The 16417-nt window shown below is 42.2% G+C and overlaps 1 protein-coding gene across 1 annotated transcript in view; it reads right to left on the reverse strand.

Moving 5' to 3' along the window:
- Positions 1 to 16417, reverse strand: part of STK32A (serine/threonine kinase 32A) — an 84297-nt gene that overhangs the window by 4064 nt on the left and 63816 nt on the right. The window contains exons 7-11 of the mRNA XM_036423559.2: positions 14195 to 14284; positions 7849 to 7946; positions 3838 to 3954; positions 1830 to 1955; positions 372 to 500 (exon numbers count right to left, since the gene is read on the reverse strand). Of these exons, the coding sequence (XP_036279452.1) occupies positions 372 to 500; positions 1830 to 1955; positions 3838 to 3954; positions 7849 to 7946; positions 14195 to 14284 (560 nt within the window). The remainder of the gene's footprint in view (positions 1 to 371; positions 501 to 1829; positions 1956 to 3837; positions 3955 to 7848; positions 7947 to 14194; positions 14285 to 16417) is intronic.

Raw genomic sequence — 16417 nt, forward strand, 5'->3', positions numbered from 1 at the left:
GAGTCTAACCTTCACCTTCAATTGTAAAAAACACAACATCAAAGCAAAGGGCAAATAAAACGAGGCATGCCTGTGCTTTGAAGCCTAGTCACCTGGCCTGAGCTTGGCCGATCAGAGTCTCTCCCAGAAAATTGGCCGTTTTGAGTTGAGAGCTAGGAGAAGGTACTAACTGAATCAAGTTCACGACAGAGCTAGAAAGTCCACAGGGAAACGTGGCTGCCAGGATGCCCAGGACTGCCTCGCTGTTCAGCTTCTGAGCACATTCACAGGGCCACAAAAGCCAGGTGCTGAGATGACCTCCCAGCAGAAGCTCTCCAAGGAGTTGCAGCCATCTGGAAGGTTCCCCCGGGGTTGGGCGGAGACCTGCTCACCTGAGAGGAATCAGATTTCCGCATCTCCTTCTCCTTCTTTGCCAGACGCTTCTTCTTCTTATGAAGAGGTTTGGACTCCAAAATCATTTCTTCGAGCTCAAAGGTGGGATCGCAATTCAGCCTGCCTTTCTGCAAGGAACACAGGTTGGCTCACTCCCTAGGTCCCTGTTTCATTCCCAAAGTACACCTGAGCGAATGTGGAGACAGGCATGGGGTCCTAAAGGAGCATTCCAAGGGCACCGAGCTAGGGTTCCCACGCTAATTTTGGATAATGTCAGCATTGTTTTGCACATCCATTAATTTTATATTTTGTTTATTTTTCTAAACTCCCAATGAGCCTCCCGTGGGTTGAATTTAGAGGAAACCAATGACTATTGTTTTTCTAAAGTTTGACCTTTTGTGTTCTGGGTCTCAACATTATGCTCTAAGGATCCTGCAGACAATTAGAATCACTTGAGTTGTTTGCCCAGCTTCCCAGTTCCCCAACTGCACGTGAGAAAATGGCACATTTCACAAGCTCCCCACGTGATTCTGATTCACAATAAAGCCAGAGCTTATATAAAGGGGGAGGGCCTCTTGATACAGAGCTGATGGTTGCTTGTCTTGGTGCGGGTTGTTGGTTGTGGAAGCAGCAGCAGGGTCCAGTGTCACCTATCAACCTGGTACCAGCTACCCCTACTGGACTCGGCAAAGTGGCCAGGTAAGTCCTTGACCCTACCCCCTAGTCTCTCCATAAGCTTTTGATTCTCCACCCCCCGAATTCCAGAAAACCACCATCTCACTGAGCACTTGGACCTGGATTCTGGCTCTCACCAGGGGTCTGCAGTAGGACACAGATGTCCCCTGGCCAGGGACTCATCTGGTGGGAATTATTTCCCTTTGGTCCTGAGTCATTACAGACAGGCCAATCCTTTGACTCACATACAAATTCCTACACCTTTTGAATCAAAGAAAGCATCATCTTTCCAATTGGCAGATTCCTAGAAAGGGCAACAGGGGGTATTTGAGGTTTTGTTTCATTATAAGGTTGAGGAGATATGTAGGAATTTAACCCTTGTTTTTATCAGCCAGCCAATGGTAAAACTGGCTTCATTCTATGCCACTTCTCTTAAAGTCACAGAGCCTATTTATGACTAAGTGAGGACTGTGTATTAGGAGGATTAGATATTCTTTGGGGGGGGGGGGGGGGGGGGAAGCATGCCACAAAAAGTGGTTAGAAGCTGGAACTCCAGACACAGATAGAGTTGGATTGTAATTCCCACTCAGCTACTCGGTAGCCAAGGGACTCTTTGGTGGCCAAGTTACCTGTGCATGCCTCAGTGTCCTCATCTGTAAAATGGGAATTTGGGCTGTCTTACAACACTGATGTGGTTATCTAACCAGGCCTGGTGCATCTCTAGCACCCAGGACAATATGCGCTGCGTGCGAGTTATTATGGGTTTGTTGGGATTGACTCACGTTAGGAATGAAACCGGGAATGATCCTCTTCTGTAAAACCGCATCCCAGTTCACATCACTCATATATGGGAAGTTCTGAAGGTCAGACAAGTGAGAAAATCGCTGGTCTGGATCAGGTTCAAGTAGCTGCCAAAGGAACAGAAACGTTAAGGTCACGAGGAAGGTCAAAATGGGGCCAAAAACACACACAAATTCCCTCTCAATGTTTTCAAGTGTAAGACTGAAGGAAATAAGGCATAATTTCCCTACCCTGACCCCCTAAACAAATAATACAGATAATGTCCAGTTAGAATGAATTGTAGGTGGTTTTTTTTTTTTTTTTTTTTTTTTGCAAGGTGAAGAGTGAAAATCGCTTGTCCTAAGGAGTCAAATGTCTCTCTGATGGTTGATACCCCTACTTTATTCTCTAAATCTCAGTTCACTCATCTGTGAAAAGGGGATTGTAACCTATTTCATAAGGTTTCAGCTAGGATGAAATGAAGCCATGCATGTAAAGTGCTTAAGAGAAGGACTGTAATTAGGGGAGAAATGTGCACACATTTTCACAAATGAAATTTATTTCTCACTAAAATTTTTAGGTGCTTTTACAACTGACCAAAATATATTGGGGGTGACACAGAGAAGGTGTAACTAAGGTAACTGTTATAGTTCTGGGTTTAATAAACTGTGATTAGAGATTTTCCCCCTTAACCACTCCAGAGCCAAACACACCACATCAACCCTGTGGTTCTGATGGAAAATGGCAATTCCACCTGAGAATTGTTCTGCAGGGGATAACCTGGGATCACCAAGGTAGAAATTTGGGGTGAAGAGGCTGTCTTGAAACTGAAGAAAATTTGCTTAGGGGAAATGACCACCTGTTCATCTTTGACATAACCAATGGCAATGTCCCTATTCCAAAACAAATGAACTTGACCCCAAAGGCAAGAGACACAGGTTTGACTTGTGAGCCCTTTTCCTTGACCTGCCATCACCTGTGCAATTTTCTTTCCTGAAAAAAGCCACACCCATCCTCTTGGGGTCCATATTCTTCACACACTGTCATTCGACACACACTATTGAGCTCCCGCTACAAATGAGATGAGTCCATGGACCATGTGCTTAGAGGCAGTAGCAATATCAAATGCTAAAAATATTTCTGAATGTTTCAATTTCTGTACTTGTCATGACCCTGAAGAAACAATTCACGAACTTGAACTAATCAGTGAATCACACTGAATGGTCCTGGTCCTGGAGAGAGCTGGAAGAGTTGGGGAGGGGGCAGTGTTCTAGGCAGAGGGACTAGCATGTGCAAAGGGCCTGTGGTGAGAGGCTGATATGTGAGAGTGAGGTGGAGGAAGGGAAACCGAAGAGAAAAAGACTAAAGTGGTTTATGTGCAATCAAAAGGGAACAAAAGTCCAAAATAAGGCTTGAGAAGTAATTAGAACTTTTATGTCATACACATTACTTTGATCTTTATTCCATGAACAATGGGAAGACAACAAAGTCTGCTTTGAACAGGTCATTATGGGACAGAATGGAGAGAAGAATGGAGTGTGTAAAAGGGCACAGGGCAAACCAGTTAAAGGCTTGATGGAAGTATGATTGGAGAGACAGTAATGGAGATGGAGGAAAGTGACAGATTCAAAAAGTATTTAAAAGGTCAAGTTACAATATGTGGTGATGGATTGGAAGTGGGGGCGATGAATAATTTCTGGTTTCAGGCTTGCATAAGTGATTGGAGGGAGAGGCTACTCAGTCACTGAGTTGGGAAACTTGGAGAAAGTCCAGGAAATACAGAGAGACCAAGAACCCATTTCAGGTCCGCTGACTTCGAGGTGGCTTTGGCACATACAGGAGGACATGTGCATTGCCTTAATGAAGCCATGCGTTTGAAAGCTGTTAGCTGCAAAGCCCACTCCGGAAATGTACCCTATCACGGCCCACCTCCAATATCGTGCACTGACTCTAACCAGAGAGCATGCTGCTTTTTAGTGTTTCTTTTTGTCATGCAATCCTCCTCCTTACCTTTCTAAGAAGTGACACCATTTCCTGTGACCAGGCAGAAGGGTAAGGCACAATAGCCGTCTCAAACATGTGTGCAATTTCCTTGCTGGAAGTACTGGAGCGAATATGATACGGTCTCTGAAGGGAGAGAGGAGGGAAAAGTCTTCATGCTTACAGGGTAAAAGAAAAAATCACACACACATTCCTTTGCAAATGTTTCAAGTTAAATTTTCAACCAGGAAAATCTTAGTATCATTTTCTTATCCTCTATAGCTGTTGCCTTGTTGGCATATACATATATGGTCCATCCTGTGTTGCCAGATCTACTTTCAAAACAAAACAAAACAAAACACCAGAAATATCTACAGTTTCTTTTGAAATCTAAATTTTTAAAATTTGGTCAATCATTCTTGGTCAAACAAAACCTTTCTGTGGGCTAAATCTACCTCTGAGATACTAATTTGGAATAGTTTTGTAAGATAACTTATAGGTGCATTTTTATAAAACACTGTACATGTGCTCAGTAAGTTGACATTTTAAACTTCTGTTGTTTAGTTTGATTGTAAAGAGATTCAGAGTTTACCACATACCTCTTTTAAATTGTTTGAATCCTAATGAATACATTCAGAGGTTACCCAAAAGACTTCAACCCTCTCCCAAAAGTCAGGAGTCTCTGGTCCTATGAAGTGGAGTGGCAAATTTTATGATGAGGCAAAAGTACTTTTACTTCTGAGAAAACCAGGTTCTTCTATAATAGGGGTGTCGAACTCAATCAGAGAAGGGGCCAAAATCTAAAATCCAGCCTAAATCGCAGTCCGAATGGTTTACTGAACAGTCATAAACTGTCATTGTGATGGAAACGCAGCGGAGTGCAGTGATGACAGCGCGGTGCGGGCCACATTGCAAGGCCTGGCGGGACGGATTTGGCCCGCGGGCCTTGTGTTTGACACATGTGTTCTATAATTTTAACTTCTCTGTGTGTGTATGGGTGGGGGTGGGGGTGAGTGTTTTATTACAGTTTTCATAAATGTCCATAAGAGGGCAGCCTTTATCTATAGTAATTCTATTTCATAAAGAAATCCACGCTGGCATTTTCTCTTTTATGTGAACTGGGAGCTACTAAACTCCAGTTCACATAAAATGAGAGATTATACCATACTCACATTTTCCCCATGGGTCCTAGCACCTAGTGGGTGCCTGTTGAATGAACAAAATTTCCATGTTGGTCTGTCCAACAGTAGGACAGCTAATATGGATATGTACATGTCTCAAGGGTCTGCCCTTTCGAGATACTTAACAAATGATTATGGATGGATGAGCCAAATTGGAAGAAGTGGAAGAGTTTATTTTTTCCCTGTTGTAACTCGGTATTAAAAGGTAATATAATTAAGTGAGCTCTGGAGGCAAAATAATGTGAGGGCTAAATGGAGCCACTCAATTTGGATTTCAATTCTTTCATCTGTAAAAGGAACCACCTCATGAGATTGTTGGGAAAATTGAATGGCATAATATATGTAAAGTTCTCAATAGAGTGGATAGTGTATATTATACATGATATAGGAGAAATGTTTTATTATTACTGACACGGTAAAAAGGTGGACATAAATGTCAACAGTGACTAAAGGTGAAGAAAAGCTTAACATATTTCACATGTCAATGTCCATTCTCAGGGAACCATGAAATGCTAGGAGGTGACCTTCCAAAAAGATGACTGGCCATACGTTATTTTTGTATGCAAGGTCTAAACACACCTGTCAAATGTTTTCTTTCCTTAAGATGGAATAAAGGACCAATACTAATTCTGGTGTCAATAACCATATAATGGAAATAATCCATGCAACCCAATAGCAGAAAATGAATACTAGGTACCTTATCACTATTATCAGTGTTTACTGACTGCTGACTAGGTGAAGGGCACTGTGGGTCACTACTGGGATTCATTCCATGTATACTGTTAAGAGTCGGGGCATGTTTGGCATAGTAGGGTCCAGAGTTACATATGTGTGCAATGTCAATATTTTTCTAAATTTCTTCTTCGACTAATTGCTGCTTCTCAACCTACTTGTTTCTTAGCCATCTGAAATCACAAATGATTTGATCAGTGGATAATTAACTGATGAATGCCACAAGCAACTGGCTTAACAGTGCTTTTATTTACTAGAAGGCTGTACAACTGATTTTTAATATTAAAAAAAAAAATCCTGCCCTAACTGGTTTGGCTCAATGGATAGGGCATTGGGCTGCAGACTGAAGGGTCCTGGAGTTGATTCCAGTCAAGGGCACATGGCCAGATTGTGGGCTCAATCCTTAGTAGGGGGCATGCAGGAGGAAGCTGATCAGTGATTCTCTCCCATCACTGATGTTTCTATCTCTTCCTCCCTCTCCCTTTCTCTCTGAAATCAATAAAAACATATTTAAAAAATCCTCATGGCCTATCAACTTGTTAAAAAATAATCAAATTGTCCTTCTCTTCTATGACATTTTTCTAGTTCTAAATTTAAAAACCAATGTTAGTTCATTAACTACTAGAATTATATATTTCCTCATTTACCAAATATTTATTGAATGCCTAGTATATTGCAGCACCTCTGTTGGGCATTGTGGATGAAGAATAATAAGACAGATATAATTTCTATTTTGGTGGAGCTTAACATCTCCCTAGGGAAACCACAAATAGTTATATAAACTGCACACACATGCTTCAGTAAATGTAATTCATGCTCTAAAGAAAAATTACAGTGTACCTGATAGGATACATCAAACAATTCTAAGGTAGCATATTAACAAGAATGAGAATATAAAAAATGGATGAAAGTGGAAAAGGTAAACATGTAGATGGGAGAAAGTAATGTTTTATGACTATATAATACTAGAGGTCCAGTGCATGAAAATTCATGCACTGTAGGGAGGTGGTCCCTAAGTGCAGCCTACCCCCTCTCACAGTCTAGGAGTCCTTAAGGGTGGGAGGCAACCCACTGATCAGGGGAAAGTGATGCCCCCATCACATCTCTACTGCTGGCAGCACAAGCCACCCCTGGTTATCTGAGCTTCAGGCAGCCCTGGGAAGCTGGGCAGCTGCCATCTGAGGCTTGCCTGCACCTCGGGCCAGCCCTGGGCAGCTGGGGGGCTCAGGGGACTGGGGGACTCTGGAGATAGGAGCATGGAGCAGATGGGCCTGCCTGGGGGTTGGCCTGGCCTTGCTGTGTCCCTGCTGCCCCGATGGGGCTGAGGGGACTGAGTACTGCCATCTTGTGGCTGTGGGTGCTGCCATCTTTGAGGAAGGGACAGCCAATTAGCATATTCCCTCCTTATTGGCTGCCACTTTTTGTAATAGCGTGAGGGTCAATTAGCATATTCCCTTTTTTTTTAGTTAATATTTTCCTAGAAAAATTCTTCCTAGGCATTTTCTTAGTTTAAGAAATATTTATTTTAGAAGGAAACTACTGTAATTTGCCACTGAACCCAGAATCCAGGAACTTAATGACAGACAGGAATCCAACACGACAGAGCATGGATCATGTTGAATTAGTAATTAACACTCCCCTTGGGGAAGTGTGTCTGAATTAGATTTTTGTACCGTGCCTGCAAAAATGCTTTTCTTTAAACAAATATATTTATACAAAGTATTTAATGAGGCATATGGATCTCCCCTCCATGGGAGCTTATAATCTCGACATTATTTATTGATTTCTTTATTTTCATGTTTTCATTTATTAAACTGATTGGGGTGACATTGGTTAACATGATCATCTAGTTTTCAGGTGTGAGTTTCTATGTTATAAGAGCTGTAATATTACATCGTGTGCTCACCACCCATGATTTGATGTGAACTCTCATGATTGATCCCCATAGCTGGGATAATGAATGAATACAGAAATCCCAAGGGTTGCTAACAGCTTAACATGGCAGAGCCATTTTCACCTCTCAAACAAACTGCTGGATTTTTAGCACTCACACACACACAAACACCCATCTTTCCTGTCTAAAAATGTAAATAGCTGGAAGAGTGCAAAGAAATGAGTCCTACTGTACCCGGCCTCTCAGAAGCTCGTAGGCTGTCACTCCCAGAGACCACCAGTCCACAGCAAAGGAATAGCCGGCTTCTCTCCTCGAGCTGAACATCTCGGGAGCTGAAAACACAGGAGAGTCAGGTCTGTTCTGCTCCCTGAGACACCCACAAATCTACTTTCCCAGCGGGGTCCTCCAAAGGTGAGATGCCAGGGCAGAGGGGAGACACGCTTGTGTAAATGTCTATCATCCATGGCTCGATTGCTCACAGTAGGCAACATTTCTAATTTTCTGCTCTCTCTCAGGAGCCTCATTCATCAACCAACATCACAGGTGGCCTCAGGCCTTCGTGCGCACATTCTTCTCTTATTTAGAACTTGCAACTATGAAAAATTAGATCCCATCAGGCCTCAAATGTGCCTGACCCTGAAACCAAGAAGGCTGAGATATGTGTGTTGTCTTGACTTGGCAGGTTAGGGCTAACGGGCTGAAACATGTTGGCTCTCCATCTCCATCATCTTAAAGGGGCAAAGGAAGCATTTGCACCTTGCTCATGGGGGTGAAGGAGGGAGGGACGAAGGAGGGGGCACTCTGAGAGAGAGAATGTTTTACATAAACTATGAGTCACTTACACTTTGTAGCATCGTTCTTTGAATGGACTGAGGCACAGTTTATTCCAAGGTCCCCACTGCCCATTCTCTAAGCACTTTGACCATGGTGAACCTTCTAAACTCTACATACTCTTTCCAAGAATAGCCCTCACTCCTAAGGAGTAGAGTAGGGAGAATGAAACACAAAGCAAAGGAAGGTATCTTATCTGCTTGCTCACCACTACATTCCTAGTGCCCAGTATTGAGCCTTGCATTTAAAGTCACTCAAGAGACATTGAGTGAATGAATGCTGCTGAATCAATTAATCAGGCAATGGTTGCTATTATTAGCCCTGGAGCTGTGTCCAGTTCAAAACTCGCCTTCATTGCTTATTATGACCTGGAACAAGTCTGTTGGCTGAGCTTGAGAATCCTCACCAGCAAAGTCTAAATAAGAAGGCAATCTTTCTAGAGGTGAGAAATTAAATGAGGTAGTACATGCCAAAATCTCAGCTCAGTGTTTGGCACCTAGACAGTGCTCACAAAATAGGTACTCTTCTTGCCCTGGCTCAGTTGCTTGGAGCATCATCCCATACACCAAAAGGTTATGGGTTTGATTACCAGTCAGGGCACACATCTAGATTATGGGTTTGATCCCCAGTTAGGCTCATAAGGGAAATAAGATTGATGTTTCTCTCTCATATCCATATTTCTCCCTCACATTGATGTTTCTCTTCTCTTCTCCTCCTCCTCCTCCTCCTCCTTCCCCCTTCCTCCTCCTCCTCCTCCTCCTTCTTCTTCTTCTTCTTTTCTCTCTCTCTCTCTCTCTCTCTCTCTCTCTCTCTCTCTCTCTCTCTCTCTCTCTCTCTCTCCCTCCCTCCCTCCCTCCCTCCCTCCCTCCTTCCCTCCCTCCCTCCCTCCCTCCCCTCTCATTCCCTCTCCTCAACCTCCCCTCTCACCACTCCTCCCTCTCTCTAAAATCTATAAACATATCCTCAGATGATGATTTAAAAAAATTAGGCACTCTTTTAGAGAGGCAAACATCTATAATGGAATTTTACCTAACCAATAGCTATACACACCGGACCCATTCTCTGTATTGAGGTGCCGACTCTGAACAAAGAATATTGTTGGGTTGTGGGTCTGATTTGCCCTTCCCAGTGCCCTCAGTTCTAAGTAAAATCTTACAGACAGCATGCAGTTAGAGGTAGAATGCTGACATCCCAGGACTGAGCCTGACTGCACGAGCCCGCCATAGCAGGACTGAGCAGGCCTCTTACCCACGGGATTCACCGTTCACGCATCACTGCATCCTTTCTGTAAGTCACAGGTCCCTGTGCTATTTGGGAGGCAATGGCCCTGACCCCATGGCACCCCACAGACTGGATGGAGTGGCCTATAGTTCTGCTTTCCTTTCTCAGTATCTCACAAGTCATCTCAGATAGTTCCCAGGGTGACTGACATCTCCTTTAGAGAAGCTGCAGAGAACTTTGAGGGGTAAACAGACCATCGTGTTAAGAAAATATCCATCAGAATGGCATTACTTAATAAAAGCTGTGAATCCTGTCATCTTGGATCATCTTTGGAGTTTATATGAGCATTTTTTTTTCTTTTCTACTTATTCTGTTTTCCAGCATGGGGACATTTGAATATGTGTTCATTCATTTAACAAATATTCACGGCACTGAAGAATTTTGGTAGAACATGAAGAAAAATACATAAGGCCAACATGTAAAAGCACAATGGATGGGCAATGCTTTGAGCTCCCAAAGAGCTGAAAAGCCAGACAGAGATAATGGGAGCTCTTGTCAACCCTGCCAGAGCACCCCCTGCTCCTGAGAGGGTACAGATAGAGGTGAAGAGGGACAAAACTCCCCTCAAACAGCCACTGGGTGTTTTGTTTGGTTTTTAAAGTATTTCAACCTACGTTCAGAAAAAGAATTAAAACCCACAAGAGCAACTTAATGAGTAGTTAAAAGAAAATAGCCGGGGGACCCTTACACAGGTCATGTAATAGAATCTTGAGCCCACCTTCATTCCTGTCCTGTTCACAATCCTAGAAGTAGCCACTTTCTTGAATTTATGTTAGTAATTTTGTTCCCTTTCTACAAAGATTTATTATCTTTACAGGCATTTCTAAGCAATACTTCAGTTTTGCCTATATGTTGTGTGTGTGGGCAAAAGTAGGTCTACAGTTGTGAGTACACTAAACACGAGATTATTCTTGTATTATTATTAATTATCACATTATTTATTTATATTATAACTGTAAATATATTTTTGCCCTCCGCTGTCTATATAACGTAAGTATATGTCCTTGCTTTCTTAGGTGTCTTGCTCAAGATTACATTATCAAAATTGCTGCACATGGTGTCAGTTTGCTCACAGTCTGATCACATATTATAATTTACCTGCCTATTCTATAGTTGATAGCTATTTGGATTATTTTCAATTTGAGAGTATTTGAACAACCCTTTCATGACTCTCCTGTACATGGAAGATTTCTGTAAGTACATTCCTACCAGGAGAGCTGCTGGGCATGGAATGGATGTCTTCACATACACTAGATCACACAGAACTATTTACCAAAGTGGTTGTGCCAATTAACACGATGGCCAGCAAGGTGTCAGACTTCCTTTAGTCAACCTCCTTATCCACACTTGGTATTAACTTAGATTTTGAGTTTTGCCAGTCTTGTGAGTGTCTAATTGTCTTTCATTGTGGTTAAAATGAACAGTCTTCTGATTATTAATAAGCTTGGCCATATTTTAATGTGTTTATTAGCTATTTGGATTTCCATCATTTGGTTTCCAGATTTTAAACCAACTGGAGAGTAGATTCTGACATCAGACCCTGAGGGCTCTATCTACAGCTCCTCTTGGGCAGAGCTTAACTTCTCAGTCTGCAAGTCTCAAGTGGGAACAGCAGTAGTGCCTGCCTCATCTAGTTTAAATGACATGATACACATACTTAGAACAATGTCAGGCACATAGGAAGAGCTCAGTAGCTGTGAGACATTACACTTCCATTGCTATCAATGTTCAAGATGTATTTAGACTTGGGTTTAACCTGGTGCTCCACCAGTCCTTACTGTGTGATTCTGACCAGGTCAGTTTCTCTCTAGACCTGTGTGTGTTTTTTTGTTTGTTTTTTTTTTGTTGGTTTTGTGTGTGTGTGTGTGTGTGTGTGTGTGTGTGTGTGTTTGTGTGTGTATGTGTAAATCTGTGAAATCAGAATAAACCTATTCTATAGGGTTGCTTTGAGAATTTAATGACACAAAATGTTAAAAACTTAGCAAACTGCATGGGCCATAATAAATGCTCAGTTTATGATGTCTGTTATTATTGTGTTTACATTATACAGTGAAAATTTAGGTTACAGAAATTCAGTATAACCCAACTGTAAAAAGGGATGTCTGTGTGTGCATATGGACAAAATATCTAAAAGGAAACCTTAACAATCTGTAAGTAGAGGGATTAATTTAATGTCCCCTTTGCTTATCTGCAAGGTACACAGTTTCCATAGTGAATTTGTTTGTTTGTTTTTAGAAGGGAAGAATATTTTAATTTAAACTCTAAGTGATCTGGATTATAGTTGCCCAGACTTAGGAGTAGGGAGAAGGAAGGATTGGAGTGATGGGAGAAAGTATGGACTTAAAAGATTATGAATGAAAAATGGTTAAGAACTTGCAGCTGCTTATCTTCTCATTTCCAGAGCCAAGGAATTGCTTCATTATTTGTTCTACATCATATTAAGAGCTGTTCTATATTCCTATAATCTTCATTCAGTGTTGAATCCAAGTTTTCTTTTCAGATTTTTTTCCTGGTTAATTGCTAACTAATATCCTATTGGAGTGCTATGAAATGAGTGCTGGTGAAGGTCTATTAAGTAGATTTTTGCCAAGTTTTGGTAACACTTTTTTTTTTCTTAAAGAAAGATGATTTCCACCCATAGTACTTCTTAAGAGAGACTCCCATCCAAAAATCAAAGCCAAGGGCAACTTCTGGACAGAGAAACAAGAAGCCATTCTAACAATTTGGCCTACTTAAATTGGCTTACAACCATTTAAGAACCACAAATAACATTAACAATTTTTCTCTTCAGGAAGAAAGTTGATTGTCTAAAGTCAGACAGAGCTTGATTTAATCTAGGCCATTTTCAATTACTAGCCATGTGATCTTGGGCAAATCACTTAAGCTTCTTTGTTTTCCTCATTGTAAAATGCAGATAATTATAACCTGTCGTATACAATTGTTGAGGAAAAGGGTGAATAAGTAAATGAATGCAAAACATTTCACACATCATCTGGCCCAGAGAAGGCTTTCAGTAAATGTTAGTAATTGTTAATTATAAGCGTGAAGATGGAGAGGCACGGAGAACCTTGTCCAGATTCCAATTTCTAAGCTCCATGTGGTGAAAAGACTAGACATGCCAATTTCCAGGAGAATTAAATTATATGGATCTTGAATTGAAAATTACTGGGGAGAGAAAATAAAGGTAGCCTCCCTCTCCTTCTCTCACCATGGAAACCAGGCCCAGAAAACCCAGATGCACATTTTCTGGCTTGGCTCCAAGAAAATAGCCCTTGATATGGAAGGAAACCCAGGTAACCTGCAGAATTAAACCCATCAGACCAGCAGGCGTGGATAGTCCTTTGTATCATTTGAGTACCGTGGGCGTTTGGCAGAAAACAGGCTGAATTATATGTGTCCATTACTTCAGAAAAGACAAAATTGATTTATTCCCTCCACTGATCATTGGAAGCCAGCACATTTGCAATTCAAGCAAATCGGAGAAAATGAAGCTCATTTTCTGCCACAGATTTCTTTCTCTTAGAAAGTGATGCAGTCCTGCATGGGGCGGGATTCTCTTTCCCTTTCTCTCTTCAGCTGCGTGAGGAAAAGAATGAACTATCAAAAGAAAGTGGCATTGTCCTTGCCCTTGATTGCAAGTGCAGATATCTGGCCTGTGGATTCCTCTGATGGCATCTAGCCAGTACAATTCATGCCACCCCCGGACTTAATTTAATGCCATCAGTTTAACCAGTGACATCATCCACTGTAATCATCACAATTAATTAAGGTAAAAGCATGTCATTTTAATTTTTTTCTCATCCCATTCACTCTGGGTAAATTTTAAATATTAAGGAAAAACCCAGTTTCTCATCTTTAAAAAAAAGGACTCATGGCATTGTGATAAAGTGATAAAGTGAAAACTACAGTTATAACTGGAAGGCACTCTACACTTTACAGCTTTCTGCATGTAATGCTATATTATGTAAACAGTGGTTATCATAACACTTGTCACTTATGAGCATCCTACTTATGTCTGTGCCTACTTCTCTGATTGCTCCTATGCTTAACCCCCTCTCACCAGAAAGTAAGCTCCATGGGCTGGAGACTTGGTCTGTGCTGCTCACTCCAGAGTCCCCAGCACCTGATACAGCACCAAGCACCCAGAGGCAGTTAGTAGAAATTAATGAGTTAATACTGTTTGTCAGGGAGTGGGCAGACGCCATCCTAAATAATGCTATAAAATAGTGTTCTCCAAAGGTCATCAGTGGCCCTCCTGACTCAACCTCCACTGGGGTGCATCCTAAATGGATTATCCCAAGGCTCACCTGAGACCCATGAAATCAGAAGCTCCCCAGGTAGTCAGAGGGGGGCTTGTCATCTCCAGCTGCAAGTTCCTACAGGTGATTGGGGTGTAATAAATGGTTTCTACAGGAATGGAAGCAAATGCCTTGCCCTGAGTCCAGACAGCTGCCCCTGAAGCCCATACCCATGTAAGGCTTAGTGCCGGCCATGGTGGTGATCTGCGTCTCCCTCGGCAGCATGGCAGCGATGTTGAAGTCTGTGATGTGCACGTGCCCTGGCGGGAGAGAAGGACCACAGAGAAAGTTAAGTCCATTCAACCCAATGGCACACCCATGTTTCTAACTGAAAGCTTAGTCTGTAAATTCTCCTGTGCTTTGGGCACCAGCAGTAAAAGCTCAATCAGTCTGTCCTCAATTCAATATGCTCTTCAACCAGCAAACCCTCTAGCAAACTGGGAGCCAGAACATGGTCCACAAAGATGAGTATCTGTAAGTCTGCAGTTCTGCTTCAGAAAGTGTTCGCTCATGCTCTAATAATTCTACTTGGGCAGTTTTTGGCCGCGACATTTTAAGTTGGTATAACCTGTGAGTATCAACAGGGAACCAAGAGCTATGCAAAATGTCAAGTGGAACAATGGTCTCTTATGGGATCTTTTTAAAAAGAGAGAAACATTGTTACTATAAAGCACATATGAATGGAAATACAGCATATCTTCGAATAGTGCTGCTTTGTTCAAAGTTGTTTTAAAATTGATTCCCAGCAGGAGCTACTGTCTGCATGGAGTTTGCATGTTCTCCCCATGTCTGCATCCTAAAGATGTGCACATGAGGTGAATTGGCATGTCTACATTGTCCAGCATATGTGTGTGTGTGTGTGTGTGGCCCTGAGATGGAGGGGAGTCCTATCCAGGGTTGATTCCTACTTTGTCCTTGAGCTGCCTGGACAGGTTCTGGCCATCCGGGTCCCTAAACTGAAGTAAGTGGGTTGAAAAATCATTCTCTTACTTATTTTTATTCATCATATTTACTTCAGTTTTAATATTAGAAGTGTTTGGGTCTTTATTTAAAACATTTGGTGATGCTTTCTTTTAAAAATATATTTTTTAAATTTTTTACAGAGAGGAAGAAAGAGGGAGAGTTAGAAACATCGATGAGAGAGAAACATCAATCAGCTGCCTCTTGCACACGTCCTACTGGGGATGGGGATGTCCCTGCAACCAAGGCACATGCCCTTGACCAGAATCTAACCCGGGACCTTTCAGTCTGCAGACCGACGCTCTATCCACTGAGCCAAATCAATTAGATGTGGTGATGCTTTTGTGACCAGAACATGCTATAGAATAGGGGTGTCGAACTCAATCAGAGAAGGGGCCAAAATCTAAAATCCAGCCTAAATCGCGGGCCGAATGGTTTACTGAACAGTCATAAACTGTCATTGTGATGGAAACGCAGCGGAGTGCAGTGATGACAGTGCGGTGCGGGCCACATTGCAAGGCCTGGCGGGACGGATTTGGCCCGTGGGCCTTGTGTTTGACACATGTGCTATAGAACTTAACTCTTTATGTCAATTAGCCGATGAGAAAATTGGGTTCCTTATATGTCATTTTGCTTAAAATCACAGTTTCCAAGAATCTTCTGATGACATAGGACTTATATCTATTTCTTTGCTAGGAAAGAACCCTGTTGTATCCTTGGTTTTTTCTCTGAAACAACATTAGTAGTTTTTTGTCTGTTAAGTCAGAATGACCCCTAATGGTGCCCAACAAAATAACTCACCACAAGAAAGCAGGGGGAACAATTCAGCTATATTTACAAAGAGGCTGTATGAAGAGTTCTAGGCTGGGACCCAGGAGGGTCCTCTGCCCCTAACCTCTGCTCCTAACACATTGCGACTTTAAATCCCATTCCTGTATGGAACCTAAGTCTCTCTTCATAAAAAATGGAGTGGGCGGGCTAGATGATCGCCTGGGTCTCTCTCAGCTCTACCATTCATGCCATTGCTGTGGGGTCTAACACTTAAATCTAGCAGGGAGTGCATCTGCAAAGTGCATTGGAGTCTTTGCACCGACAAACAGCAAGAAGGAAGAAAGGGGCAGCCCCAGGAGCTCAGGCAGATAAGCTTGTTATGTTAGCTGTTGGCATGAAAGCCACGTGCTGTCAGAGAATCTGGAGGTGTTGGCATTTCCATTTCCATGCGTCCGTGGTTTCAAGGAGCTGTAGCTGTAATTGGAGGCCATGTCATCGGACTCTTTGTCCAGGTCTCTCCTCCATCCTACTCCTGCCACACTTGACTATCTGCTCTTTAATGGCATCCAGCCTGCTGCTAGAGATAAATGTTACTGCCTCTATTGCCAAGGTTTGTTTTATACCCACAGGGTTTGTGTTTGCTTATGTGATTCCATTTCAAG

Source organism: Pipistrellus kuhlii, unplaced genomic scaffold (genome assembly GCF_014108245.1).
Source record: "Pipistrellus kuhlii isolate mPipKuh1 unplaced genomic scaffold, mPipKuh1.p scaffold_m20_p_8, whole genome shotgun sequence".
Classification (NCBI taxonomy): domain Eukaryota; kingdom Metazoa; phylum Chordata; class Mammalia; order Chiroptera; family Vespertilionidae; genus Pipistrellus; species Pipistrellus kuhlii.